At 36.2% G+C, this 26,638-nt stretch overlaps 4 protein-coding genes and 1 pseudogene across 5 annotated transcripts; 2 read left to right on the top strand and 3 right to left on the bottom strand.

The window, feature by feature from the left end:
* The first annotated feature begins 368 nt into the window (after window positions 1–368).
* Window positions 369–2,133, top strand: LOC110746233 (translation initiation factor). The gene is made up of 6 exons (XM_088243934.1): window positions 369–666; window positions 1,040–1,137; window positions 1,233–1,304; window positions 1,406–1,530; window positions 1,634–1,706; window positions 1,807–2,133. The coding sequence occupies exons 1-6, from the start codon at window positions 369–371 to the stop codon at window positions 1,909–1,911; spliced, it is 771 nt and encodes a 256-aa protein (XP_088100060.1). The 3' UTR covers window positions 1,912–2,133.
* Window positions 2,134–3,091: 958 nt separating this feature from the next.
* MAT3 (methionine adenosyltransferase 3) lies at window positions 3,092–5,338 on the top strand. Its single transcript, XM_021946443.2, has 2 exons — window positions 3,092–3,251; window positions 3,821–5,338. Exon 2 carries the CDS (start codon window positions 3,828–3,830, stop codon window positions 4,998–5,000), a length of 1,173 nt encoding a protein of 390 aa, XP_021802135.1. The 5' UTR covers window positions 3,092–3,251; window positions 3,821–3,827; the 3' UTR covers window positions 5,001–5,338.
* Window positions 5,339–5,382: 44 nt separating this feature from the next.
* On the bottom strand, window positions 5,383–6,288 carry LOC110746236 (Thioredoxin superfamily protein). Its single transcript, XM_021946444.2, has 3 exons — window positions 6,037–6,288; window positions 5,854–5,879; window positions 5,383–5,731 (listed from the first exon to the last, which is right to left on the bottom strand). The coding sequence occupies exons 1-3, from the start codon at window positions 6,247–6,249 to the stop codon at window positions 5,512–5,514; spliced, it is 459 nt and encodes a 152-aa protein (XP_021802136.1). The 5' UTR covers window positions 6,250–6,288; the 3' UTR covers window positions 5,383–5,511.
* A 666-nt stretch (window positions 6,289–6,954) lies between these two features.
* On the bottom strand, window positions 6,955–14,534 carry LOC110746237 (phosphoadenosine phosphosulfate (PAPS) reductase family protein). 2 transcript variants are annotated; one of them, XM_021946445.2, is made up of 17 exons: window positions 14,154–14,534; window positions 12,847–12,947; window positions 11,621–11,666; window positions 11,381–11,538; window positions 11,081–11,198; window positions 10,873–10,955; window positions 10,420–10,479; window positions 9,970–10,227; window positions 9,159–9,255; window positions 8,926–8,976; window positions 8,726–8,806; window positions 8,427–8,498; window positions 8,185–8,247; window positions 7,832–7,984; window positions 7,590–7,647; window positions 7,449–7,501; window positions 6,955–7,359 (listed from the first exon to the last, which is right to left on the bottom strand). In XM_021946445.2, exons 2-17 carry the CDS (start codon window positions 12,945–12,947, stop codon window positions 7,276–7,278), a joined length of 1,536 nt encoding a protein of 511 aa, XP_021802137.1. In that variant the 5' UTR covers window positions 14,154–14,534; the 3' UTR covers window positions 6,955–7,275. The 2 variants fall into 2 exon arrangements, with proteins under 2 accessions (XP_021802137.1, XP_021802138.1); XM_021946446.2 differs by lacking the exon at window positions 14,154–14,534 and adding an exon at window positions 13,166–13,441.
* Window positions 14,535–20,983: 6,449 nt separating this feature from the next.
* Window positions 20,984–21,844, bottom strand: LOC110748296 (putative 2-oxoglutarate-dependent dioxygenase AOP1.2 pseudogene; annotated as a pseudogene).
* Between the last annotated feature and the right edge of the window lie 4,794 nt (window positions 21,845–26,638).

The following is a 26,638-nucleotide window of genomic DNA, read 5'->3' as shown; positions in this document are numbered from 1 at the left end:
TGACTGTTAAGTGCTGAGAGCATTGTGAATAATATGCGGCCTCCCCATCACAGAACCAACCAGTCAGTGGAAAGTACACCGAAAGAGATTAGTTTTTTTTTCTTCTTTTTATTTTTTGGGTCGGGAAAGAGAGAGATTGGTTTTGTGCCTCGTAGGCGTTCGTGTTGAAACCACGTGGAAAGGTCATTACCATACCAAATCATTTAACTTTGTGGGTGCAAGTCGTGTCTCTTTCTGCCTCTCTGCCTCTTTCTATCTTCTTCTCCTTAAAATTCCTTTGGTGGCTTCTTCCATCTTCTCTCACTCTCTCACTCTCTCACTTTCTCACTCTCTGTGAATCAAACACAGTCTACTCTGATATCTATCAAATGGCTATTGTTACTGCTTCTGCTCATCTTTCTCTGAATCTCTCTTCCCCTCTGCTGCGTGCCTCTGTAGCTTCCTCCAAATGCTTCCCTACGGAAATGTCGCCTGCAATATCATCAGCAAACAAAAGAAGAGCTCTCCCATGTCCTCTTGTGATCAAGAACACCAGAATTTCTAGTGTAGATGTTGTTGATGAGGCTGACCAGCAAAAAGAATTAGGGATGGAGAAGAAGCCCAACGAGACCCTTTTGTATTCCCTCAGTCCTTTGCCTCTGCTGCTTGTGGCTGCTCTTCCTGGAGGTATGTACATTTTTGTATAGCAATTGAGCCTTTCAAATTTATTCAATATTTCTCTCACTTGCATTTGTTGTTGGGTTCAGAGATATTGAGATTTAATAAAAGAGTGACAGTGAGGGCCTAACATTAGCAAGCTGAACTCAAGCATATATAGCACATCTTGCAATCTTCATTTTCTAAATTCTTGAGATATTTTGGATATTTAGTAGATTTATGTACTTCCCATGCCTAGTTTTTCTGAGTTGCTGAATTTTTTCTGCTTCTAAAGCATAAACAGTCCTTTCATCACATCACAGCAGCTAAATCTTATCTCAAACTAGTAATGTTACTGATTTTGTACTCATAATGTATATGTACCTGAAAATTTTGATGATAGCTGGAGCTGTGACATCTCTGTTCGAGCCTTTCGTTGAGCTTGTTAAATCATTTGGTCTTCCTGGCTGGCTTGTGCATTGGGGTCACCCAGGAAACATGGTATAATGATTTAACCCCCCTCTGTAAAAGAGTTCTTAATTACATCTCGTAGCTGTGTTTATCTAAAGCTGTCTATGATTTCTTTCATTTTGTAGGCTGTGGTGCTTTTTGCCATGGGAGGCTATGGAACATATCTTGGTTACCGGATACGGTATTCTGATGATGTGGTATGAAACCCGGCGCGGCATGTATTGTGATTCAAACAACAATGCCAGACATTTTAAGTAGTATCTTGATCAATGATCATGATATGTTGTTATTGTTTCAGGAGGAGAAGGCCAATGCCAAAGACTTGCACCCTAAGCTTCTAGCTGGCATGTTTTTCTTTTTCGCTCTTGGAGCAACTGGTGGAGTAACTTCTCTTCTCACTTCAGACAAACCCATTTTTGAGAGGTACATTTAGAAAATTATGTTCTTTGAATTTCCCTTTTCTTTGGAATGAATATATATTGTGCTTTGTACTGAGGTTGGAAATTATCTGTATCTCTGTTTGCAGCTCTCATGCTGTCACAGGGCTTATTGGCCTTGGCCTCTTGACCATACAAACCATTTTACCTGCTTTGTTTGAGGTAAATCTAGAGAACCATTCTTGCCATCTATCTCTTTTTTTTGTTTATTCAGCAATGGTTCAAGAAACTCAGTATTTTTTTCTTCCTTTTTTATTTACAGGGCAAACCTCAATTGAGAACTGTTCATGGGGTCTTGGGTACTGGGATCATGACATTGTTTGTTGTCCATGCTGCCCTTGGACTTCAACTTGGCCTAAGCTACTAATATATGATTCTTTTCCATGCCTAGCTAGTTTTCTTGGATTTTCTTCACTACATTTTAGCTTAATTATTCATACCCTTTTCCACAATTGGTTTCAACTTTAAGCTCTCAGGATCAGCAATCTTATTGAGCAAAAAACAAAGCAGCAGGGAGTAGGAAAAAAAAAGAGTAGGGAAAAGGGTGTAATTCTACAGAAGAAAAAAAATAGAGGACATTTTTTTGGAATTGCAAGTTGTCTAGTTGTTTTTGTTTTAAATTTTTTTTTATTTTCAAAGATAAGAACTTCATTGAACTTGCATCAACAGATGCAATAGAATCAATTGACGAACCGGAGGGTTAAGAATGACCTCCTTAAAACCTTGCTTTAAAAAACCCCCAAAGAGGAAAATAAAGTCAGAAAAAAGAGTAACACAGCACCTCCAAAGAAACAACAAAGAAAAACCAAAAACAGTTAAGACTGCAACCCATCGCTCTCTCATACTCGCTCCAGCGAAGTTGTCTTGTTGTTTATGCAGCTCACAAGTGAGGCGTGTGGCACCGACTTGCTCATTCTTGGTTAAAGGCCAAAGATTAACCACTACTTATCACAACCGACCTAATTTGTGAAGCATCATTAAGTATATGCCCACCTCTTGGGAATATTCAACACACAGTATTCTGATTACTCATATGATCGTGAAATTAGGAGTAGGCATTAGTCAATTCATACTTGATACACGGGATTAGATACGTCAATTGATTGGCTTTCAATATGATAAAACTTGGTTATGAATTTATGGTATGAATATAATAATCTTTACATTCACAGATTAGTCATACATTAGAGTTTCATCCCGGGTGTCTGCCTCTTTGCACTCGAGTTTGATCCCCGTTTTCATATATTAGAGTAATTTAAGATATCGGTGTGATTTTCAAAAAAGTTTAGCAATGCCCCCTAAATTATAAGCTGTGTTACACTTTGCCATCTGAAAAGTTTATAAATTCGTCATTCAGAAGAAAATTTTATATGCGACAATAACACCAAGTGATAACACACTAACACAGCATATCACGTCATCTCATGAAATGAGTTGGCAAGATTTGATTTGTGGAGCCAAACTCCACGTGGTAAGTAAGTAGGGCCCAATACCACCATGCGGGAAAGTAAATTATGAGCCAATCCAAACCAAGCCAAATGGCAGAGAGAGAGAACGAGTCAGACGTAACCGGCGCCACGCCGCATATCGATTCTTCACATCTATATATAAAATCAAACTGCCCTTCACCCCATCCTCTCTTTCATTTTTTCACGTCTCTCATTCTTCCTCCTCCTCCTCCTCCTCCTCCTCCTCTGTCGCTCTCAGGTTCGTTCTTCTTTTTTCTTATCTCATTTCCTTTCTGCATCTAACTTGGTTTAGTTCGATGTCCATTGGATCTTGATCTCATATTTCCCAATTGCTTTAGACAATCTGGGGCTGATTGATATCTATTTTTTTGTTAGCATGCCATCTGTTTGTTAAGATCCAATTCATTCATTGCATTCTTTGGAATGTGTACATAACGTTTTGATTTCTCTGTTTAATGCTTTGAGGATTTGCTGTTATGGTTTTGTGGCTGCATGATCTCTCATTTTCGTTGTTAGATCTCATCAAGAATTCTGCTGTTTAATTAGATCTTAGATTTATGGTCACATTTTTTTGGTTTGCCTTGATTTGTTGCCGATATCTGTTGATAATTCTGTTCATCAATCTCTAGATTTTGTTGAAATCTAAATTCTAATATCATCAGTTAGATATTGTGCATGATTTAACAGGCAATGAGATTGAGTAAGATGGGAATTGTTTAGGCATTACATGTGCTTCTCTGTTGCTGAGATTTCAATATTTTAATGTCAAATTGGAGAATTAACACACGATCTTTTGGTTTTTCTCAGTTTAGAGATGGAAACCTTCCTCTTCACCTCTGAATCTGTCAATGAGGGTCACCCTGACAAGCTCTGTGACCAAGTCTCGGATGCCGTTCTCGACGCTTGCTTGGAACAAGACCCCGAGAGCAAAGTTGCCTGTGAGACGTGTACGAAAACCAACATGGTCATGGTCTTTGGTGAGATCACAACCCAGGCTAAGGTAGATTATGAGAAGATAGTTCGAGACACTTGCAGGGGAATTGGGTTTACATCAGCTGATGTAGGCCTTGATGCTGACAACTGCAAGGTCCTTGTCAACATTGAGAAGCAAAGCCCTGAAATTGCAGAGGGAGTTCATGGCCACCTCACCAAGAAGCCTGAGGAAATTGGAGCCGGTGACCAAGGCCACATGTTTGGTTACGCCACAGATGAAACACCTGAGCTCATGCCATTAACTCATGTCCTTGCCACCAAGATTGGTGCCAAGCTTACTGAGGTCAGAAAGAACAAAACAGTCCCATGGCTTAGGCCTGATGGTAAGACCCAAGTGACTGTTGAGTACCGGAATGAGAACGGGGCCATGGTCCCGATTCGGGTGCACACCATCCTCATCTCAACCCAACACGATGAGACTGTCAAAAATGAGCAGATCGCTAGTGATTTGAAGGAACATGTGATCAAACCTGTCGTCCCAGCCCAATTCATTGATGACAAAACTATTTATCACCTCAATCCTTCGGGTAGATTTGTCATTGGAGGACCCCATGGAGATGCTGGGCTTACGGGCAGGAAGATTATCATTGACACGTATGGTGGTTGGGGTGCTCATGGTGGTGGTGCTTTCTCAGGGAAAGATCCAACCAAGGTGGACCGGAGTGGCGCATACATTGTAAGGCAGGCAGCAAAGAGTGTTGTCGCATCAGGGCTTGCTCGGCGCTGTATTGTGCAGGTTTCTTATGCAATCGGCGTCCCAGAACCTCTATCAGTTTTTGTGGATACCTACAAAACCGGAAAAATTCCAGACAAGGAGATATTGGTTCTCATCAAGGAGAATTTTGACTTTAGGCCTGGAATGATTGCCAACAACCTTGATTTGAAAAGAGGAGGCAACTTCAGGTATCAAAAGACTGCTGCTTATGGTCATTTTGGCCGTGATGATCCAGATTTCACTTGGGAGACCGTAAAGATCCTCAAGCCAAAGGCCTGAGAAAGTGAGCTAGTTTTTGCAAATGGCTACCATCATCGCCGCAATTATTCATCTTGCTAGAGAAGAATAAAGAACTTCAATGCACACGTCTGATGTTGAGGTCTACATTTTCAAGGCTCAAATTAGAGTTGAGGGTAGGAGATGTGTGCTTTAAAGTTGAGATAGTAGCAAACTTTAGGAGGAGCCTGTAGCATTTGTTGCGTTGTCTTTTATCTTTCTGTCATTTTTCATGTTTCCATTTTTCTTTCTTTTCCCATTAGCTTGATTGTTGAGGGTTCTGGCATTGGACTTGATTGACCAATTTGTGAAATTTATCTGATTGTCTTTTTATATCTCAACGTTGAAGCTCATCGTGAACAATCAAAATCTAGTAATTGCATGATTGTAGGCTCATAGCAAGAAATCCAACAACTTAAGTAATAGCTTGGGTACAAATTATACAAAGCCATACAGATTTTGGGTGCAAACTATACCCACAACCACAGCTGAATAATTGTTTGAAACAAACAGTTCAGGAGTGCAACCACAACCGATCATGAAGCCGCTCTTCTCCAGCACCAAACATCTCATCCACCCGTTCACCCTCTCGGTAAAAATGGAAGGTCGGCGTGTACCGAATGTGCTGAGTAGTTTCAGGGCATTCATCAATGTCTGCATAGACGAAAGAGAGCTTTGGAAAACTATTACTCAGCTGGCAGAATGCAGGAAGGATTTGGCTACACACACGGCACCTAAAAATAAGACCAAAAATAAGCAATTCACTCAATTTTTCATTGAAGCTATACATCAAACAACTTGAGCTCAAAATGAATGTGCACAAAGTTGTAAAAAATAGCCGGAGAATGAGACATACCAAGATGCGCCATAGTTGATAACAGCCTGCAAGGAGTTGAAAAGATAAACAAAACCCAAAACGATTACAACCATACACAAACAAGAACCCAGATAAGGGTTTAATGGGTTGCAACTTGCAAAGGAAAATAGGAGCACAAAATAGAAAACTGAAATGTGGGTTATGGATGATTTGAGTGCTTACTGGGGATTTGCAGGACTTGATTTGGAGAAGAAGGTCTTTGAGGTTTTGGTCGCTGGAAGCACTTTTTAGGTTTCCATGGCGATTCTCTGGTAATTCCAAGCCCGTGCCCGCTAATCCCTTCTTGGTGGTGTTGGCTTCGTCGCCACTCCAACCAGCCCCTCCTCCCTCCATCTCTCTCTCTCTCGGAAAGACCAAAGGTTGTGGCTTTAACATTCGACATTTTAAGAGATGTCGTTTTGGAAGGGAATGTTTTAAACGACGAAAGGTCCTTTGACTCATTTCTTCCCTACTCTTTCTCCCCTTCATGTGGTCTCACTTGGCCAAATGGCCATGGCATGAAGCCAACAACCATAAGCGTCATCTTGGATGCAACCAGGATTGATTTTGATTTTTGCAAGTTCAGAAATATAATGTTACCATCCATTTAGTCTAGCATCATCCAATTTTCATTTTGTTAAGGAGGTCATGAATTCAAATTTCATAAAAGAGAAAATGAATATTAACAAGAATGAAGAGGGAACGTTGGGATTAAAAAGGGATTTGAGTGTCGACTATATCAATCCTAACCATATAATTACGTATGACTGGAAAAAAAAACCATATAATTATGTTAATTGTGATTTGACCTACCACATAAAAACCATATAATTATGTTAATTGTGATTTGACCTACCACATAACTTGTTTACTAATCATATCATGTTCCGATCGGCTCACATTTCATAAATCAACAACTTAAGCCTAGAGTCCCCCTAATCTTCAATCTAAACAAATCACTTTCTACAAAAGTTCATACATGTAACATGATAAAACAATTTAGAATCGCGTCAAGTAATGGTCAACCTAAATCCATCAGTTTTTCATTGGATTTGTGTTATTAATCAGGATAAAACTGAATAGTTAAAAAGAACCATCCAGTTGATCACATGGAATAGTATTGTGATGGTAGTGAACTGTGAGATTCCATCTAGTGCAAAGTACATTTGTATTTAACCTAATTGTTCATAATAACGTAATTGTTAACATTTCCCTCCAATTATAGGGGGCTTTGCCCAGTTTCTTTTCCTCATCTCTCTCCCCTTTCAAATTCCCTTGCAATGATCTCCTTGTTCCATCCAACAAATACATGGGGAGGATTTCCTCTTGTTCCATCAACATTTTCATATAAGAGAGGCCGGTTCAAGTGTGGAATAACTCAGCAATTTGACGCATGAGAAGACTACTTGAACAATGCTGCCATCAACTGGAGTTGATTTCGACGAAAGCCCCCGGACAGAACTTCTTGTTCAATGCTTCTACGGCTGATTCAATTCGATCTTGGTCCTGCAACCAAAGTTCTCAAAGGGTTAAATTCAGTGGAACAACTTGCATAACTTAATTGCATATTTGGAACCTGGGAAATGTTCTTGTACCTTGCCCTTGAAATAAAGTATAAGAGGCTCCTTTCTGGATTTGCGATGACAACCTTGATATTTCACATGAAGATCAAAATTGGAATAAGATACTAGATATCACATTCTCCTAGGAATGTACAGTTTTTAAAAGGCACTTACCAATGTAAAGGTCTGGAAATTCAAGGCAAAGTTTTGACAGAGGTCGAGCAATTTCTACCTGCATTGATCAGGTGGCTCATTGTTTAAATGTGTGGTTCAGATTAACACTTAGCAATTAACATGAAGACTTCTGGAAAGAACATTACCCAACATATCAATGTGTGTGTGTCTGTGTGTGTGTACACACTCAAAATTTCAAGACTTAATATATTGACAATATCATGGAAAACAGAATTACATACATCTGTAAGATTTGTTGTCAAATGCTTAGATACAAATGATTGCATCATTAGTAGCACATCATCGGATCTCATTAGTTCAATTAGACAGTTCCACTGCTCATCCAGCTCCAAGGCATTTGTTGCCGTAAGGATTATTACATTTTTACACTTAATCTGCAAGAGACAATCATTAGATGCCATGCTATATAAGATTAGCACTTTATCGATTGAAAGATATCTATGCACAGAAATTGGCCAAGAGAAAGACATTTAAGCAGTTTTTGACAGTGGAAGCTTCAGCACAGTATCTTAAATTCTAGCTGACCAGAGAAACAAAAAACAAAACTATCATATGTGACCTTCCAAATACATACCAAAGGGACAATCAGCTTTTCATGATGCAACAACTCAGTAATACCTTCAGGCAACAGAGCCATCTGAGAAGGAAAAAAAACAAGAATAAGATTAAATTCATGCTGTGAAGACTCTGGCACAGTAAGATATGCAAAATAAAAAAAATTATGGGAACACAGTACGCAGAAAGTAACCACCAGGAGAAGAAAAAAAACACAATGAGACCATATGCTATCAGAGAAATTTCTCGACATCTAAGTACCTCATTCCGGTCACCAGTGCATTGATCACCTATAAGATGCCTCAGATATTCTTCAAATTCTTCATCAGGAGCCTAAATTAATGAAAATTGACCAACCTTGATCAGTTAGAGACTTTGAGGACAACTAAAAAGCTGGCACAAATTAGGACATCTCAATGATCTTCCTATGAACACCATTTTACAAGTCCCTGAGGTTGCAGGGTTAATAGAGATTTCCTTTTTCCCAGAATGAAAGACTAATAGATTCAATGAAATATCACTGTTTTGTGATTGAGAAAGTTCAATAAAAACAAACGTACCAGACGAACCCCAAAAGCCTTTGCAACACCTGCCATAGTGACATCTGAGTGCAGTGGGCCTACCCCTCCATATATAAATACCTACATAGTCATGAAAAGTAAAATTGCATAAAGAATAAGCACCAAGATAGGCAAATCCCTCATTCATTTCATCACTAAGAAACCAACTAAATAACTCTCAAACAAATTGTAATGATTACCATATCATCAGTTGATTGTCGTCGCTCGACTTCTTCAGCCACAGAATCTATCTGTTGGTTACCAAAAGAATGTCATAGAAGATGAAACAGTAAGGTGATGTGAGTAAATGCATGTTTCAAGTTCCATATGTAACTGCACATCCATCATTGCAGTGACATAAGTTGGCACATAGGTACATTGTAACTAGGCCAAATTGTGGTTTAAAAAAATTTATTCTGCAACAGTAACTCACATCATTCCGAACAACAGCAGTTTGTGATACCGACCAGCCAATAGAATGGAGCTTTCTACACAATGAGGGCCCTATTTGATCCTCAACAGTGCCAAACCTGAGCTATCAAACAGATACAAAGAAAACAATAAACTTCAGTAATAAGTTATTACAAATAACACTGGGTTGAGAACTAAAAGGCCACGACATTTGAAGCTCATTTCATTCCACAACACTTTCTTGTCCTTTATTTTCAGTCCCCTACACTACTGACTGTTTCTGTTTTCTTTTTGCATACGTGATAATTAAAAATAAAAGAAAAAAAAATGATCATGTAACGCGGCTTGATCACTACAAAAGTTAATTCGAAGTGCTAAAATCCAATTTCGAAAGGGCATAACCATAATTTTGAAACAATTAGTGATTGTTTAGCCTTAAACCATGAGAAAATGAAAGATATTTACATGTAAGAATCATGAATCCAGGGGAAAATACAACAAAAAACAATAAATCTGAAGATATTGAACAAAAGCACCAAAAAGAAAGGAAAAACCTAAATGGCTGGCTAATGAAACTAAACCACCCTGCCCCACTTTTCTTCAAGAAGAAAGACCCTTTTTTTTCTTCTAGATGAAGGTTACTAAATACAAAAGAAGATCAAGAATTGAATAAATGGTTTCTATTGAAAGTCTAAAAAAAGGCCTGAAATTTAAACGAGTAATCACTCATCATTGATATCATGGCACATCCAATGTATACAGGACCATTACACTCAGAACAATACAATTATGGATATTGATTGCAATAAAAGTACGTAATACCAACGACTTACAAAATCTCATCTCCCACAGCAATGGCTGAGGCCGTGAGTAGGCTACTCTTATGCAAGTCCACGTTGTCAAGGCCATTGATAATAGCAGGGTTATGCCTACTAACTGATGAAGGAAGTTTTTTAACTCTCCCAGCTCTCTCTAATCTTCCATCAGAAAGCAAATATGCAGGTCTAAATACTTCTTTGCTGCCGGAGGAATTGTTAATGCACAATAATGCATTTGGAACTGTGTCATAGATGCTTCCAATTGAAGTGTAACTGTGAGAACGAAGAAAATAACAGAAACCAATTAGCCGAACATGACTAAACGAGTATAACAGAAGAGTGAAATCAAATGACATGTGACAATATCTGCATCAATAACCAACTTGTAACACTCAAAAGTCTTGTGAGCACTGAGAAAAGCCAAGAATCAAAGCAACAGTTCAAGCCACATAGAGAAAGTATTACCCTTGATCATATAGACTGCAGTAGGGGACTTTGCAAGTTAAGAGAAAAGCCCACACATCTCTGCAATGAAACACATGGAAGTCAAACCCCTCGAAAGTTCAGATTAAGAGGATAACAACCATTTCCTCTACATTACAATCAGCATAAACATTCATGGAGATATAAACACCAAACAAATTAGTCCAGTGCAAAAGGATCAATCTTAGCATGGAATTTAGGCAAAAAGTTAGGTATGATGCGCTCAGAAGCTGAAGGAATTTGACAGATATATGGTATTAGAAACACTTTTAAAGCCCCATTCTGATTGTCATGAAGAGATGACGATTCCTCCAGCCATATTGAAAACGACAGAAATGCACTTTTCTAGTAGAAATGAACTTTTTCTCTAACAGCCCTTACCATTTGCCAAAAATAAAGAAAATTGAGGACAGAGCATATGGTAAATGAACATACCTGTATGACCAATCCAATATAGGATTCACCCTCATGAAAGGTGGCCATCCAAGTGAACTAGGCGAGAACTGTTCTTGACCAACCTACAAGATTGTAAACCTCACAAAAGTTTAGGCATCTTTGTCACAAAACTCTGGAAGATAATCTGATAGCCAGAGATATGTCTACGATATGATTGTGACTTTGCCGAAATAGAAAATCAAAGTACCGCAGTAGGATCACCCATTCGGACACCAAGGAAAATAGCTTTGATTGGTTTCGCATTAAGTAAAGCCTCCAAGCCAGACTTGAAATCCGAGCGAATGATATCCAGTTGCAAACCATAGCTGCTTAAATTAGAATGTCAATTGAAGGCTACAACATTTCATAGGCTTAAAAGTTAATAAAATTTAAACAAATGCATTCTTATAATCTTGCTAAAACTAGAAATTTTATGATCATACAATGACATTTAAAGACAAAAATAAACAAAAAGGGAAAAAAAGGTAAGAAGCGGAGCATCTCTCACGTAGTGGCCGTATCATAAGTAAAAGAGTTGATCTCGGGGAAAGCAGATGGGGACTCAAAATATATTGTTCGGATTGGAAAGTCTTTTACATCCTCATTAGAACAGCTTTTCTCCCCCTTATGCAAAAAGTAGCCAGCCCTAAGTAGGTGCAGCAAAACCTACAGAACCAAGTTATTACTATTTATCAATGACACAGAAGGTAACTGATAGATAAGCCACGAAAAATCACTTAAAACTTACAGTTGAATCCTTTCCCCCATTAAAGCTGAAGGCGACCTCCTCAATTCTGTTGACGAAAACAATTTAGTACTTGCATGCAGACTAAGGAGCATGACTAGTCAAATCTCGATGTTTCAACTTTCAACAGCAGAGTTCGAATGTGAAATTCCGAACTCTAAGGTATCAAGAGAGCAGGAGCACCTCAAGTGCATTTACTTATTTGATTTATTATATTATTATTCTCCCACAATGTTTCATTTGAACCATCTTGTATGTAATAATGAAACATCTAACGGTCTTTAAATTAATGTTTGTCGTCAAGCTAGAAAAGAGTATTTTGCACAAAGAAAAATTCAAGGGTGGTGTAATTTAAGACCTTTTGGTAGGAATATCTTTCCAGATAAGAATGACATATATGCAAAATCCATAAAGAAATTTGCAAGCCTAGTCTGGCTCATAGTGCCCAGATCGCCATCAACACGTGGTGTATACATCTAAAGAATCTTAAAGGGATAGCGACAAACCGGACAAGTACCGACAAGGAAAAGCAGAGTACCGTTAACTGAGATTCCAATCCATCACTCAGATTCAAATAAGTATTTTACAAGATACTTCTACACATCAATATCTAAGTATTTGCCAATCAAGACAGTATCAGGAATCAACTAACCAACCAATTTGATTTTGTCTTTTACTATATTTTAGGTTTAAAGCACCTCACAGTAAGAGCATTACATGATGCAAACCTAAACATGTTAAAAATCAGAAACAAATCAGAAACAACACTTCAGTAACTGCATTGAGTTCAAAATGAAAAGTATACATGGGAGAGTAAACCAATTATAGCAAACTTGAGAAGGAGCAGAAATATTGTCACAGTGTAATTGATACAGTGGTTTTAGCTCAATTCATTTAATGTCTGAGAAAATGTAGTAAAAATAAGAACAAAAAATGATTTTGATCAGTTTCGTTTATATGGAAGATGACAATGAACAAAACCCGCCGTTAAGCTGGTCCTGCTTACAACTAAATGATTCAGTTTGAACGGCCTACATATTACTTAAAATCTAAACAACCCGAAGCATAAAATTCAAAACTCCATCTCCTTTTGTAATCCCTACAATATTTAGCTATTAAGATGAAGGCATTGACCCAAAAAACCACAGCATCCAGTTTAGAACAAATGCAAGAAGCTGGAAAAGTTACAAAAACAAACAATGCCCAGAAGGGAACACAGAAGAACTTACGAGTGCAGCGCAAGAGTTCTCTGAATAACATAGATAGCGTTGCTGTACTTCGTCTTGAGCCTTCGATCATCACACTCTGTGATTGCCTTGTCAATCTCCATCTGCCCCGAGACACAAAATCAAGTACAAAATTATCAGACACTTAAACCAAACAAATGGGCTTTCACAGATTTAATAAACTTCGCTTCTTTCTGCAAAACCAAATAAATGGGTGCTCTCAAATACCAGAAATTTGGCTTCTTTAACTAAATTTAGCAAAAGGGTTCGCAGAAATTTAACAAAAATTTGCTGTATTTGCTTAGCAATCAAGAAATCTGACCTGAGAAGACTAGTCTCAAAAGCAATGGAAATCTAGGAGGAGAAAGCTAGTTACAAAGCCGAAGCTCAATGAGACTAGATGTTATTAAATATTGAAGCTGTTTTGCATCAAAACAATTTTGGGTTTTGGGAGTATCACGTGTTTGATGGATGCCACAAGTTGTTTATCTGTGAAACGGGTTTTGGTTTGGTCTATTTGCATATCAATATCAACGCTACGCGCACTTCCAAGGCAGCCGTTGAAACCAAAATCGGTGAACCGAATCGGGACGTTACTGTAATTGTAATATTCCTTTATGTCATTCCCCTACTAAAACGCTACTTTTGGAGGAGGCATAGATTCCTATATTCATTTGATTAGGGGAAAAAAAAAAAAAAAAAAAATCTAGATTGTGAAAATGGTAAGGAATATGTAAATTTTTTGAGTCATTATACTTAGGGTATACTAGTAATTTGCCCCTGAACTTGTACATAGCTTTCAATTAACCCCCTATTCTTTTTTTTTAGAAAATTAAGGATATGAACTCTTTTTTTCGCCAATTTCCCCTCAGCCGTCTAAATTCGCAACATTTCATCCAATTTTCTGTTAAATATGAGGGTAAAATAGTTATTTTGTACATTAAAAATAAATAAATAATAAATAATTGAAAATTGAAATAATAGTCATAAAATAAAAACTGAAATAATAGTCATAATAGGAAAATGCAGAGCTTCAAAGCAGCTTCAACAAACCCAGAATTGTATTCCCACTATTCCTTCTATTTCAGGTCTACTTATTGTTCTATCTCTCTCTGCTAATTGGTTATGTTTTTGGTTTCTGGGTCTCTGTTTAAGTTATGGTTTTTTTGGGTGTTAATAGAGTTTATAAGAAAATGGGTTATGTGCACAGAAAAAAAAAGTCTTAACATTTATGTTTATCACTAAATAATAACCCAGCGCCTCTGTTTTTGTGAATCTGTGCTGTGCAAAATCAAGGAGATGACACTAACCGAAACCAAACACGTTTTATGGATCTTGGAGAGCTTGAACAGTCCGCTACTCTCTTCCCTCACGATGATGTTGTTGAATTAATCCCAAGTATTCTCTCTCTTTCTCTCTCTTTTCCTTCTTCGTCTTCTTCTTCTTTTCTCTTCCCTATGTCTTTGTCTTCTTCTCTGTGTCTATCTCCATCTTTGCCTCTATCTCTCCCTTGCTTCTTCTCCTTTGGCTAAACCCATAATCGTGGGACTTGGGGGCAAGGGTTGGGGATGGGTTTCGGCTAGGGTTTTAGGGTTTTAGGGTTTAGAGTTGATGGGGTTGCTGAAGGAGATATAGCTGGGGGAGGGGGGTTGGCGATAGGGTAGGGGAGTGGCCATAGGTTTGGTTCAGTGTCTTTTCCTTTTCTTTTTTTCTTTTTTGAAGTTCAATTTTCCTATTTTTCTTCTTTCTTTTTTTTCCAAAAAATAAAATTTTAAAATAATTTAACTGAAAATTGGATGAAATTTGAGAATTTAAACTGTAGGGGGAAATTGGCTAAAAAAAGAGAGTCCATATCCTTAATTTTCTACAAAAAAAAGGATAAGGGGTGAATCGAAAATTAGGTACAAGTTTAGGGGGCAAATCACTAGTATATCATTATATTTACATGCATGGCAAAAGAGAATGGTCGAAACATGATTTTTGGAAAGAAGGGTATGTTTACATCTATTCTTTAGGGTTTTATTTTTTTTTTAAATTAGATTTTATAAATTTCTAATCATATTTCCCCTCATTGATAAAACAAAACAATAATTTTTTGCAACTTTAGAATAGCAAATAATAGAGGTTCTAAAATATGAAATATGGCAGAAGAGGAAAGAAATTTATGATTTACCAATAAAAGTTTTAAATATTTTTTGATTTTTTTGTTTTGTTTTAGTCAATGGGGACGAGGGCCTATAAAATTGTTAGTATGAAAATTGTATTGGTATTTCCTAAACTCTAGAATAGGTTGGGAATTAATGTGTGAATATCTTTTAATGGAAGTTCTGGTGCAACACATTCAATTCCAAATTTTCAATGTACGACTTAATCGAAATGAGTAGGGTTGTTTTCGGTTCAGTAAACGCACCGAAACGATGGAACCGGCAATCGTCCGAGAAGCTGTGGTATGGAGAAAATGGGAACCACCATTGCATCGCCATCAGCCAATTGCCGGCTATTTTGGTTGCTATCGTTCTATTCAGTGACGGTCGGTTGTCGGTTAAGCACAAACAAAGGAGAGAGAGATAGAGAGAGAGAGAGAGAGAGAGAGAGAGAGAGGAGTTTGTGGATGCGGAAAAGAGAAGGAATGAAGAAGAAGAAGAAGAAGAAAAGACGAGAAGGAAGAAGAAGAGAGAGACGAGTTTGTGGCCGTCTCTCATCTCTCTAGCCGCAGTAGAGAAGCTAGTGCAACACTTACACGAGGAAGAAGAAGCTAGGATGTTTTTTTTGTTTTTGTTTTTAAAGACCTGGACCAAAATGGCATCGTTTGGGCTAAGTCGTTTAAAAAATTTCCTTTGCCCAAAACGATGTCGTTTTGCCCTGGCTGTTTTAAAAAAAGAGTAGCCCAACTTCTTTTTCTTCCTCACGTAGGTGCCGCACCAGCTTTTCTGTCTCATCTCTTTGTCTTTTCCTCCGTCTCTTATCTCTCTGTCTCATCTCTTTGTCTCTCTCTCTCTCTCCTCCTCTATCTCTCATCTCTTTATATCTCTCGCTCTCCTCCTCCGTCTCTCATCTCTCTGTATCTCTCGCTCTCCTCCTCCGTCTCTCATCTCTCTATATCTCTCGTTCTCCTCCTCCGTCTCTCATATATATATCTCTCTCTCTCTCTCTCTCATCATCTCTCTGTCTCTCTATCTCTCGGTCGGTTGCGGTTGCCGACGACTTTGGTATCCTGCAACCGCATCTGCATTCGCAACTGCAGCATTTTGGCTCGGTCGTTGACCCAAAAAATCAACGGTTTGCCGATCAAAAATATATGTTGAAAACCGGCAGTTTCCGGTATTTGCTGTCCAACCGCACAATCCTAGATATAAGAAACTTGATTTTAGGTAAATCATGACATAATCATTATAGGATTCCTAGCTAGAGTTATTTTCACTCAAGTGCTTTTATATTCGTCCTATTTTTAACAGGATTAGATTTTATCTTTTGAGATTATTTTCCTAGTTGGATCTTATTTTGGTTTATGTTAAAATATCCTTTTTCATATTTGACCTAGAGAGCACGTTTCTGTAATATCCTATTTGGTTTCATTGTTTTCATCTTGGTTTATATTGTTTCCTTATATAAATTGATGGGATTGAAAGGTATTGAAAAGCATGCATAAGCTAGCGCAATTGCATAAAGAATCAAATCTATTTAGGCAATATTTGATCTCTTGGCTTTATGCAATTCCCTTTGGAAAATGAGAATAAGTATGTATAAAGACATGGCGTAAGTTCTTGGTTTTCATACAGCTTTTAGATATTTAGTCTAAACATCTAAAATTCCTAACAAAAACTGATGTGCATATCTTCGAGATAAGTCATCAAGTGTTCCATGTTTACTTGGTGATTTATCAAATACTTTCATCATTCATATTGTATTCATTTTCATGTTTGGTGATCCATACGACTGAGGGCACCAAGACCGTGGTGGCGGTTTGTCTCCGACGAACTTAAAGCAATCGTGACCAGTATTACGTTCAACACAAGGAGTGTCGAAAGATCATTTCATGATATAAGTTGAGTTACGAAGAAGTCGGTAAACATTATCTAGAATGTGTTTAGGATAAGTGTGTGAGTACTTCTTGTAATCATCGTTCTATAGTGGATTTGTTTTGGACTGAAGAGTCCCATGGATTTTCCTCAGAGGTGAGGTTTTACCATATAAAATAATTTTTTGCTTGTTCCTTTATTTTATACTTAGCACGTTTCAGGATTGATAAGTCATATCAATCCTACTACCGAAGTTTATTTTTATTTATTGATTATAATATTAAATTGGTCACTCCGTTCTAGACATTATTAGCCATCCTACAAGTAATTTCAAAAATTAAAATAATTAAGACAAATCAGCTTATTGTGTAAGTAGGCATGGACACAGCCACCCAAATTGGGGTGGGTGATGGGCTGAGCCATTTAGGTGGGGAGGGGAGCGGGCTAGGGTTGGTTTTGAGCTATTTGGTAGGAATTTTTTTTAATTTCCAAGGGCGGGAGGGGGTGTTAGGACAATCCATCCACCCCTAGAAAATGAAAATTTGCCCTCATAATTGTATTTGTTTTTGTTTTATGAAGGTCTTATGATTAATTGTTTAAAAGGTAAAACCGTAATTTTTCTTTATTGGAATGGAACTGTGAGTAGAAAGACATTTTGGATATGCAAATAAAAACTAAAAAGATAACAGACAAATACATTTGTGGCATTGAGACTTGTGGTTGTCTTGAAAGGCCTCTCACAAGTCAGAGCCACTGCATTTCAAGACTCCCAAATGGCATCAAGCATAATCCATGGTACTACGTTATTAAACAAAAGGTGGAAATTCGATTGTTATATGCAATTTCCTGTCTTCAACCGTGAAAATAAAAGAAACCTTGGGTGGGAAAAATTCTTTGAGTCCAACAGTGGGATCAACTCATCCGTCCAACCATACTCACAAATACATAAATTTCTGTATTTGAGTCTCATATGTGCTTGTGAATATGGTCACACGGATGAATTGGTCGGACCGGCGGACCCAAGAACCACTCCTTAGGCGGAGCACCAAATAAAAAGGTATAAAATGCAGTAACCTATTATATTGTCAACAGCCGTTATTATTCATGGGATGATTGCGTTGCGTGTATAATATTCTTGCTTTGAAATTTAGGGGCTTGGAGGCGGCATAAGACAATAGCCAGAAGTCTCCACATATGCTTTGACTTGGGCCGCTTGAAATTTCCAAAACGTAACGCAAGGTTTGCTGACTGCTTAGCACATCATGGCAATTATTCTTTTCTTTTCTTTTCATTTTCTCCTCCACGGTCTTTATTTCTCAAGGGAAAGATTAAAATCTCTATTTTACTATTACATATCAATTCCAACAAGCATTAAAATTTCTAGTTTATTCTTCTAATATATCATGCAAATGGTTGGTTAATAGGTGAAACAGGGTATATAAAGCATGAAGGGAATCATCACACTATTTGTTATTCCCCAATTGTTCATATTTTATGTGTTTTCAAAACTAGGAAACTTTACTTTGATCTTTTCCCATTAGTATTATTCTTGTTGTCGTCGCTGTAGTTCATATTTATGCGTATTTCCATTTTTGTTGCTTTTTTTCTTTGAGAGATGCTATTTTTGTAGTTATACTGTTAAACGAAACTTAAAATTAACTCAATACATTTTACTACCGAACTATTTACCCTAATATAAAATGATCAAAAATGATATATTGAATTGTGAAACAAATGTAATTTTAATAACTACACCCTACTCATCATATTCAACTCTAATAAAACATAAGTGAAATAATTGATCCTTCTCTAATCATTGATTACATTAATTGAATTTCGCAGATTTTACATTACTATCTATCTATCTGTGCCCGTAGTGTAACTTATTCAATCAGCTTTACAAGCTCCGGTTCAAATTAAACACAAAGAAATCCACCCACAAACACTTCTCAACTTTGATATTATGGTTGCCGGAGCCGAAGTCGAACTAGTGCAAGAAGAAGACACCACGATCTCAATCCCCGCTTCCGCTTCTAGTAAGGAGGCTTACCTTGCTGTGCTTTGATAAGTGCATTATTTACTATATTTTTATATCTCTTTTATTTGGTTTTTGTAGGGAAAGTTAATTTAAAATAGCATTATTACCTTACTTTCCTTATTTTCAGCTATTCTGCACTCTTGGAAGGATTTCGACTGAAAATCGACTTTTCAAATGAATTTTAGCGCAAGGCAAATTGGAGAAGAAAGCTAAGACATTGAAGATCATTGTATCAAAGTTTCATAATTTTCTACCAAGCCAAATGCTCCAGACTTGCAAGTCAAGACAGCCTAAGTTGAAATTCCGTCAGAACTGCACTGCTGTGGAAGATTGAAGATTTGAAGACCTTTCCGATTTTTCCTAGTGGCGTGTAATATATGCCTGGAAAGCTTAGACATAAAGCTACGTTTCTCATATTTTTCCAGAATTTTCTAGGAAGTGGAATGACCCCAAAGTGTACGTGCAAGTTGGCTGACGTGTTTCCAAGTCAAAGAAGGATTCTTTCCTAATTTGTTTCCTTAATTGTTTGGGATTTTGTTTTGCTTTAGGAGAGTTTTTCCAGACCTTTTAAGAGTAGGGTTTAGTTGTTTTACACTATATAAGATCACCCTAAGGATCTCTTCAGACCATCCTCCCATATACCATACTTTTCCACCAACTTTCATACACTACTTGAGGAGCTTTCGAAGGTGTTCCTGTGGAGACTCGGAAGATCAAGTCCATCTGCCAAATCGGTTTTATGACAACAATTCTCTTGTTTATCTTTTCTTTTGTCATGAACTAATTATCCTTGCTAGGGCTACGATGTAGCCTAACCATGAATACTTTATTTTTATAGTTATATTAATTTCTTATTACTATTCCATGTTGAGTATTTGTTACTGTTCTTAATGCTTTGAATATCTGGCCAATATTTAATTGATTTGATGATCCAAGCGGAGACCGAGAGGAGATGTTTGGTGTTTGCTTCTCGTAACAAATACCATGTCTTGAATGAGTGCCCGAGAGGGACTAACATGACTCATGCAGTTTTCTTGTAGGTTCTCACAGAACTTAATGGGTTCTTGATTTCCTAAATCCGTTGCTCGAGAGAGAATGGGTTGTTAATTAAGAATACTTTTGGTTGAGCCCGAGAGGGGATATCGAATGAATTAGGAGAAACCAACTGTCAACATGGATAGTAATTAGGGTTAATTGGCTATAAGAATTAAGTGGAATTGGTTATGGTGAAATCGGATGCTCTAGTGTCTCATCATCTTGATTATCCATCATTAATTAAATTGCTATTTTTCATAATTGTTTTAGGTTACTTAAATCAATCAATTTTCTTAATCAATTGTTCAGATAAACTTTTGAATTAATCATAATTGGTAATTAATAGGAAATTACAGTCTTCGTGGGAACGATACTCTACTTACTTCTATATTACTTGTGCGGATTGTGCGCTTGCAATAAATTCACAACATGCTTCTCTGTATGCTTTGCCCTTTCTTGTATGGTTTTTCCTGTGTTTCCTTTTTGACTTTTGAATGAATTTTCACTTTATGAATAATAAAAAAAGAAAAGAATTGAAGGCCAAATTAATTTAGAGGTTTGAAGATCCATGAAATCCGTCTCCCCAAAAGCCAGGATGTATCTAGAGGGTGGGGGAGGGGTCTACTGGGCAAGGGGGAAAAATGTTGTTGGATGGATGGGAGAAACCGCGGGATAATTTAGGTTAGGTTTTTTATGTAGAAAAAAGAATTATTAATTATTAATTCTATTAGTTTTAAAAATGTTAAGTTTTTTAGTTATAGTGAGTTGACGGAATTGTTTTTAGATATAGGTGATACATAACAACACTTTCTAAAGTTCAAGTGGTTAATAATAAAAATTAAAAATTCATGTGGTAATGGTGCACATGCCTAAAAGTTCACGTGGTATTTATGCAAATTTTCAACAATTTAAAGTTGGGTAAAGAGTAGTTTATTTGGCCATAAAGGTGGGGGTGGACGGGTGGTTCATATAAAAGCACATTATTAAAATATTGCCACATTATCATACAAAGAAAGAAAGAGATTGATTGAAATTGTAATGTGCCAAGCTAAGTAAACAAGGGCAGGTCTTGGACACCACAGAAAGTCTTCAAATGAGAGGTAGCTCTCTGGCCAGCCTCTGATTTACAGAAGTCAAGAAATTGAGCAAAATCAAAAGGCTTAAAAAGCAAAGGGTGTTCTTCATCCACAAGCTCCTCTGGGGCTTTTATGACGTAACCTTCTTTAGGGACAGAGAACAATCCAGTTGAGTCCCTAGCGTCATTTCCACTCATCATAACCCTATGATACGGAGAATGCACCCTACCATTTGTCCATGCCTACAAAACCAGCACAATATGAACATTAATTTTTTTTCTTTCAAACTCACTAATTTCTAAAAGAATTAATGTGCATGTAAATTGATTTGGGAGGAAGAAGCAACCCACGCAGAGGGAATCGCCGATCATGGCGATGAAAGAGTCTGGTGAAGGCTTGACATGGATCCATTTGCCATCTTTTGTTTGTACTTCGAACCCATCAATTTGGTTTTGGTACAAAATGGTGACATTAGTCTTGTCTGTGTGAAGGGAGTAGCGCCAACTGAGTCTCGTTGGTTTGAGGCCCCTTACATTTCATCATTCGTAGAAGGTAGCTGGTCGATTCTAGGCGTTCCTTCAAGTACTTCTCAAGCCCCAAGCTCTCCAGAATCATCCTCCTGATGATATGATCCAACTCCACAACTTGCTCCGAGAAGGATTGTATAGCTTTGCTGCCACAAAAAAAGAAAAAAGTTATGAACTCTAAATATTTAATTAATTATGAAATTAATTGTAATGTTCTCATATCAGATATCTAATATCTTATATGGGTTACCAAACTGTTAATTTGAAGGGCTTCTTAGATCTAGATCTAAAATGATTAGCTGTCATTGGATTTAGTCCACACGTGTTTTGTTTTAGATGTAGGTCATTTGACATTTACTTTTTTTGTTGTGTAGGTTTTACTCTTTGAGGTAAATAAAGAAAACACATTGAAAATCTAAATTTAATGCATTATTTCCTTGTAATTGAATTTCAGAATTTAAATTTTGAATTCTTTCCTTGATAACATTTACCCAATTTAATCAATGATAAGTAAAGACTCACATATTATATCAATCGATCAGACAAACACCCACATGAAATTAGTAATGAGTACATTACTTAAACATTATGTCGTATTATGTTGACAAACGAGCCATATCATAATTTCATATCATCGATTAAAAATAGAAAATTACTCCTTTATGCTAATGCATCCAATTCAAACACGCAGTTAATTAACATTTGAAACAAATACTTGTAAAATATAATTGTAAGTACATTTATAAAATACAAACAAGTACGCTATGATCAGTCGTCTATACCGACGCATGAATCAAGTCGCACTAATGCTAATAAAATCTTACAAACATATAACACAATCGACAATGGTTACCACTGGAAACGTTCGAACTTCCTTTTTTGCCAGCAAGATAAGATGCATACATAATTATTCTTTTAACCAAGAGGAATGCTAGCAACCTTCTCTCTAACCTTCTCTTTTGGATATTCTCCCTTCTTCTCATGACAAATGTCACTTTCTTTACACTTAAAACAATGTCATTAATGCATCACACAAACTAATTTTTGTTTTCCAAATTTACCCTTATTAAATGTATTAATTTTTTTTAAAAATAACAAGCTAGTTTTTTTTTTACAACTTTCTTACTACCATGTTAAAAAATTAAATAAGAAAATAAAAACTGAAGTTTAAAAAAAAAATTCCAAAGAGGACATATGTTTTATTAAACACAAAAAGAAAGAAACTTGTGTGATGCATTAATGACATTTGTTAAACACAATGTCATGAAACAAACTTTATTTTTTTCTTATTTAATTTTTAACAATATGCTAAGGAAGTTGTAACAAAATTTGGATAAATTGAAGGAAATATAAAAGCCAATACATTTAATAAGGGTAAACTTGGAAAACAAAAACTAACTTGTGTGATGCATTAATGACATTGTTTTAAGTGTAAGGAATGTGACCCTTGTCATGAAGAGAAGTGAGAAGATCCAAAAGAAAAGGTTAGAGAGAAGGTTGCTAGCATTCCTCATAAGTTCAAATGATTGTACGGTTTTGGTGAGAGATCCAAAACATCTCTAAACACGTGTTAGTCCATGACTCGCAGTCAAGAAAACCTTGTACTACTTCCACAATTTTTAAATCTTTTTAAAACACATTTGGTCGTTAAATTTTCTAGGGATTCATCCAAATGTTTTATTTTTTAGGAAAATCAATAGTAATTATTGATGAAACATAACAAAGTACAAAATAGCCATAATGTCGAATATGGATTCAATATCTTCAGTGATCAAACACAATAAAATGTTGATTTGATATAGAGAGAATTACGCTTAAATAAGAAATGACTTATTCATACGAATCTTATATATATGTAAAAAAAGATTAGGCACATTTTTACTATTAATTAACAAGCTGCTAATAACAAATTTTGTAATTAAGGAATACTTATATAATATGATCATATTCCATTACCAAACAATAATTACTCCAAACTTAATTAGGGAATAAAACATTTGTATAAAAAGAGTACTATAATATGACATTAGTCTTTAATTATTGTAATGCTTCACCAACCTGTTCTTAATAGTATTAGAATTATGAAACGTGCATGTTTGTGATGTGAGGGTCACCATTTGGATAGGTAATTAAGTTAGAATCAATTAGGTCAATTTAGGTTCACACATAATTGATCCCATGTTGTAGGAGGGATAGCTAAACGTTCAAAACATAAGTTAGATACCAGTCATGGTTTGATAGTTTAGTTTGTTTCATGTGATTGTTGGTGGACTTGGATTATAATAATGTTACTGATCAAACATAGCTTCATGTATTCTTTATCAGAATGGTTAGAAACAAGACAGGAAACTAAAAGGACTTGTAAAACACAAAATGACCTATCGAATAAAACAGAAATGGGATCAGAATTCTTCATAAAAAGGATGGTTCATCAACATTTCTACAATATTTGGAAGTGATTTTGGGATGCACTTGCATGTTTGCATGTTTACAAATTCGCAATTGGATTAAGAGGAATTGAATTGAGGAAGAGTTGGATTAAGGAGAATTAGATTTCGGATTCCCATTCAAGTTGTTTAGTAAACCATATGAATTGAGGGGAGTTAGATTCTGGATTCCTATTGACAATGGCGGACCTAGGAATTTTTATAGGGGTAGGCTAAATATATATATATATATATTTTTTATAGAGGAGATATATTATAAGCCTTTTTTTTTCTCTTGAAACAAAAATGTAAATAAAATTTTATAAATCAAACATGGCCACATTACAAGCAAATATAACATAAAGAAGTACAAAATATAAATAAATACCAAATCAAATACATTGTCCAACTTAAAAAAATCATATATGCTAATTAATAATTCAAGTTACAAAAATAAAATATATATCAACAGTCTCCAAAAGTTTTCACCCTAACCCTAAATCATAAAAACTTAACAACAACAATTAAAATTGGAAATTGAATATATATAAAATAAAAAAACTTACCAAGATTGAAGAACCTACTGAAGATAGGTTGGTAAATTTTTTAGAGGAGAGGTATTTCCTCTTTGCTCTCAAGATTCAAATATGGCGTTTTGGATGGCTAGAAGAAATTTTTTTATGTTTGCTCTCTGTGGGTGTAGCCACTGGCGGACCCATAAATTTTTTAGCGGAGGTGCAATATTGACTAAGCATGAAAAATGGTTTTTTGGAATACTCATTTTCTTAAGATAATTTTTGGCGGCTTTTATTCCTTACACATCAAATAAGAAAACTTGATTTTATGGGATTTTAATATGAAGTATATATTGACTTAATGAGCCATCATTTTTAGCCTAAATCGTATTTTGCACTAAAACCAATTTTTCATATTTTGATTTGGTGAGAATATGATTTTCTAGTATTTTTATTTGAATCCAAATGGGGGGTACTTCCTTATTTACATTGTAAACTTAAGTAAATGGAGTAATATAAAAATAAATGAAAGTAAAAGGACAAAGACATTTACTAATGATTTTTCCGGTGAATTTATATAGGTTTGGATTGATGTTATTATTTCCTATATGTGATCGGTTCATAATTGTATATCATTTTGTACCCTTCTAGCTTATGATTTGGTTATGTTTTTGAGTTAAACTTGTGCTTTTAATCCTTTTTGTGTTTATCTTTCAGTTCATTGAGCTTTAGGTAATAATGATGGCTTTAGAGAGCATAATTCATGCAATTCAAGCATGTTAAGGCCTAATTTGGATGAAGGGAAGAAGAGCTTAAAGACAAACTCAATTTTGGCTACAGCCCCCTGCCAGTCCAGTTTCGTAGGTCATATTGCAAGCTTTGTTTCAGCAACCTACACAGCTCGGATTAGGCAGCATTCTTCATGAAAGTTGTTCCAATGGGTGTGTACTATAACATATCCAAAATTCAGCCCCATTAGATAAATATGGAGTCTGTTACCTAGCAAACACAGTGCCATGCTCAGGATGGATTTTATCAGCGCGCAAAATGAGTTAGCAATTTGTTTTGGCCTTAACTTCCTCCTCCGACCTTGGATTGGCCCAAATGATATATGGCTGGAAAGAAGACATTCTGAACTTCAATTTCGAGTGCTTAAAGTCCTAATTTGATTAAGAGAAGCCCAAGTTGTAAGCCCTTGAAGTTGCTGGTCATGCTGACCTCAGCATGTGCTGGTTGGATGCTTGGTCATGGTGAGCTAGGTATGAGCTATCATTTCTGGTTGGAAGCTTGGTCATGGTGACATGAAGATGAGCTAGGGCTGCTGGTGGGATCTATTGGTGAAGTGCATCAACCAATTCAAGATTTTCTAATACAAGTGCATCACCCAATTTAGATTTTCTAATACAAGTGCATCAACCATTTCAGATTTTATAAAACAAGTGTTGTATGCATTAGCCATATTGAATTCAGATTTTCACTTCCCCTAGGCCTATAAATAGGGAAGTTCTCTAAGCTTGTAAACACACCCCAAGGGGGGGGAGCTCTCAAACACTTCTCTAGAGCTCCCTTCCCTTCTCTCCCTCAAATTCTCTTAGTTTCTCTTTCTAGTTTTCAATTGTTATAATGAGATCTTTGTGCTGAAATTTTCCTTTAAGTCTTTCCAAGTTCTACTTTAATTTTCATTGTTATGTAAATTCTTTTCTTTAGTTTCAAGTTTGATTAGTTTCCAAGTTTCAATTATGATTTTTGTTCTTATTCATTATGCTTATAAGTTAATATGCTAGTTTGAATGATTGATCACCATTTAGGCTTGCATGTTAGCTATCTTGGTTTGAATTAAGAGTAGACACCATACTTTAATTCGAATTGAACTATGAATAGGAAGAGTATGTATGGACATTCGACAACAGGGATTAGATACATGCTTGGTTGTTTAAATTGTTCTTCTATGCTTAATGGGTTCCTAATGCTTAATTTTAGGTTAGACAACAAATGATCAAATTAGGGAATTAGGAACACAAGGTTATGACCACACACCATGGCTTAATCATACATTAGCTAGAATCAATCCGTTAATCTAATTGAACTTGGGAACTTATCTGCTTGAGTTAGTTATTTTCTTTCTTCCTTGTTTTATTTATTTCCCTTCTTTTTCATTT

This window comes from Prunus avium, chromosome 7, assembly GCF_965620075.1.
Source record: "Prunus avium chromosome 7, drPruAviu1.hap1.1, whole genome shotgun sequence".
NCBI lineage: Eukaryota > Viridiplantae > Streptophyta > Magnoliopsida > Rosales > Rosaceae > Prunus > Prunus avium.
Note: the sequence above shows the minus strand (reverse complement) of the source record. Positions and strands in the feature narration are given on the sequence as shown.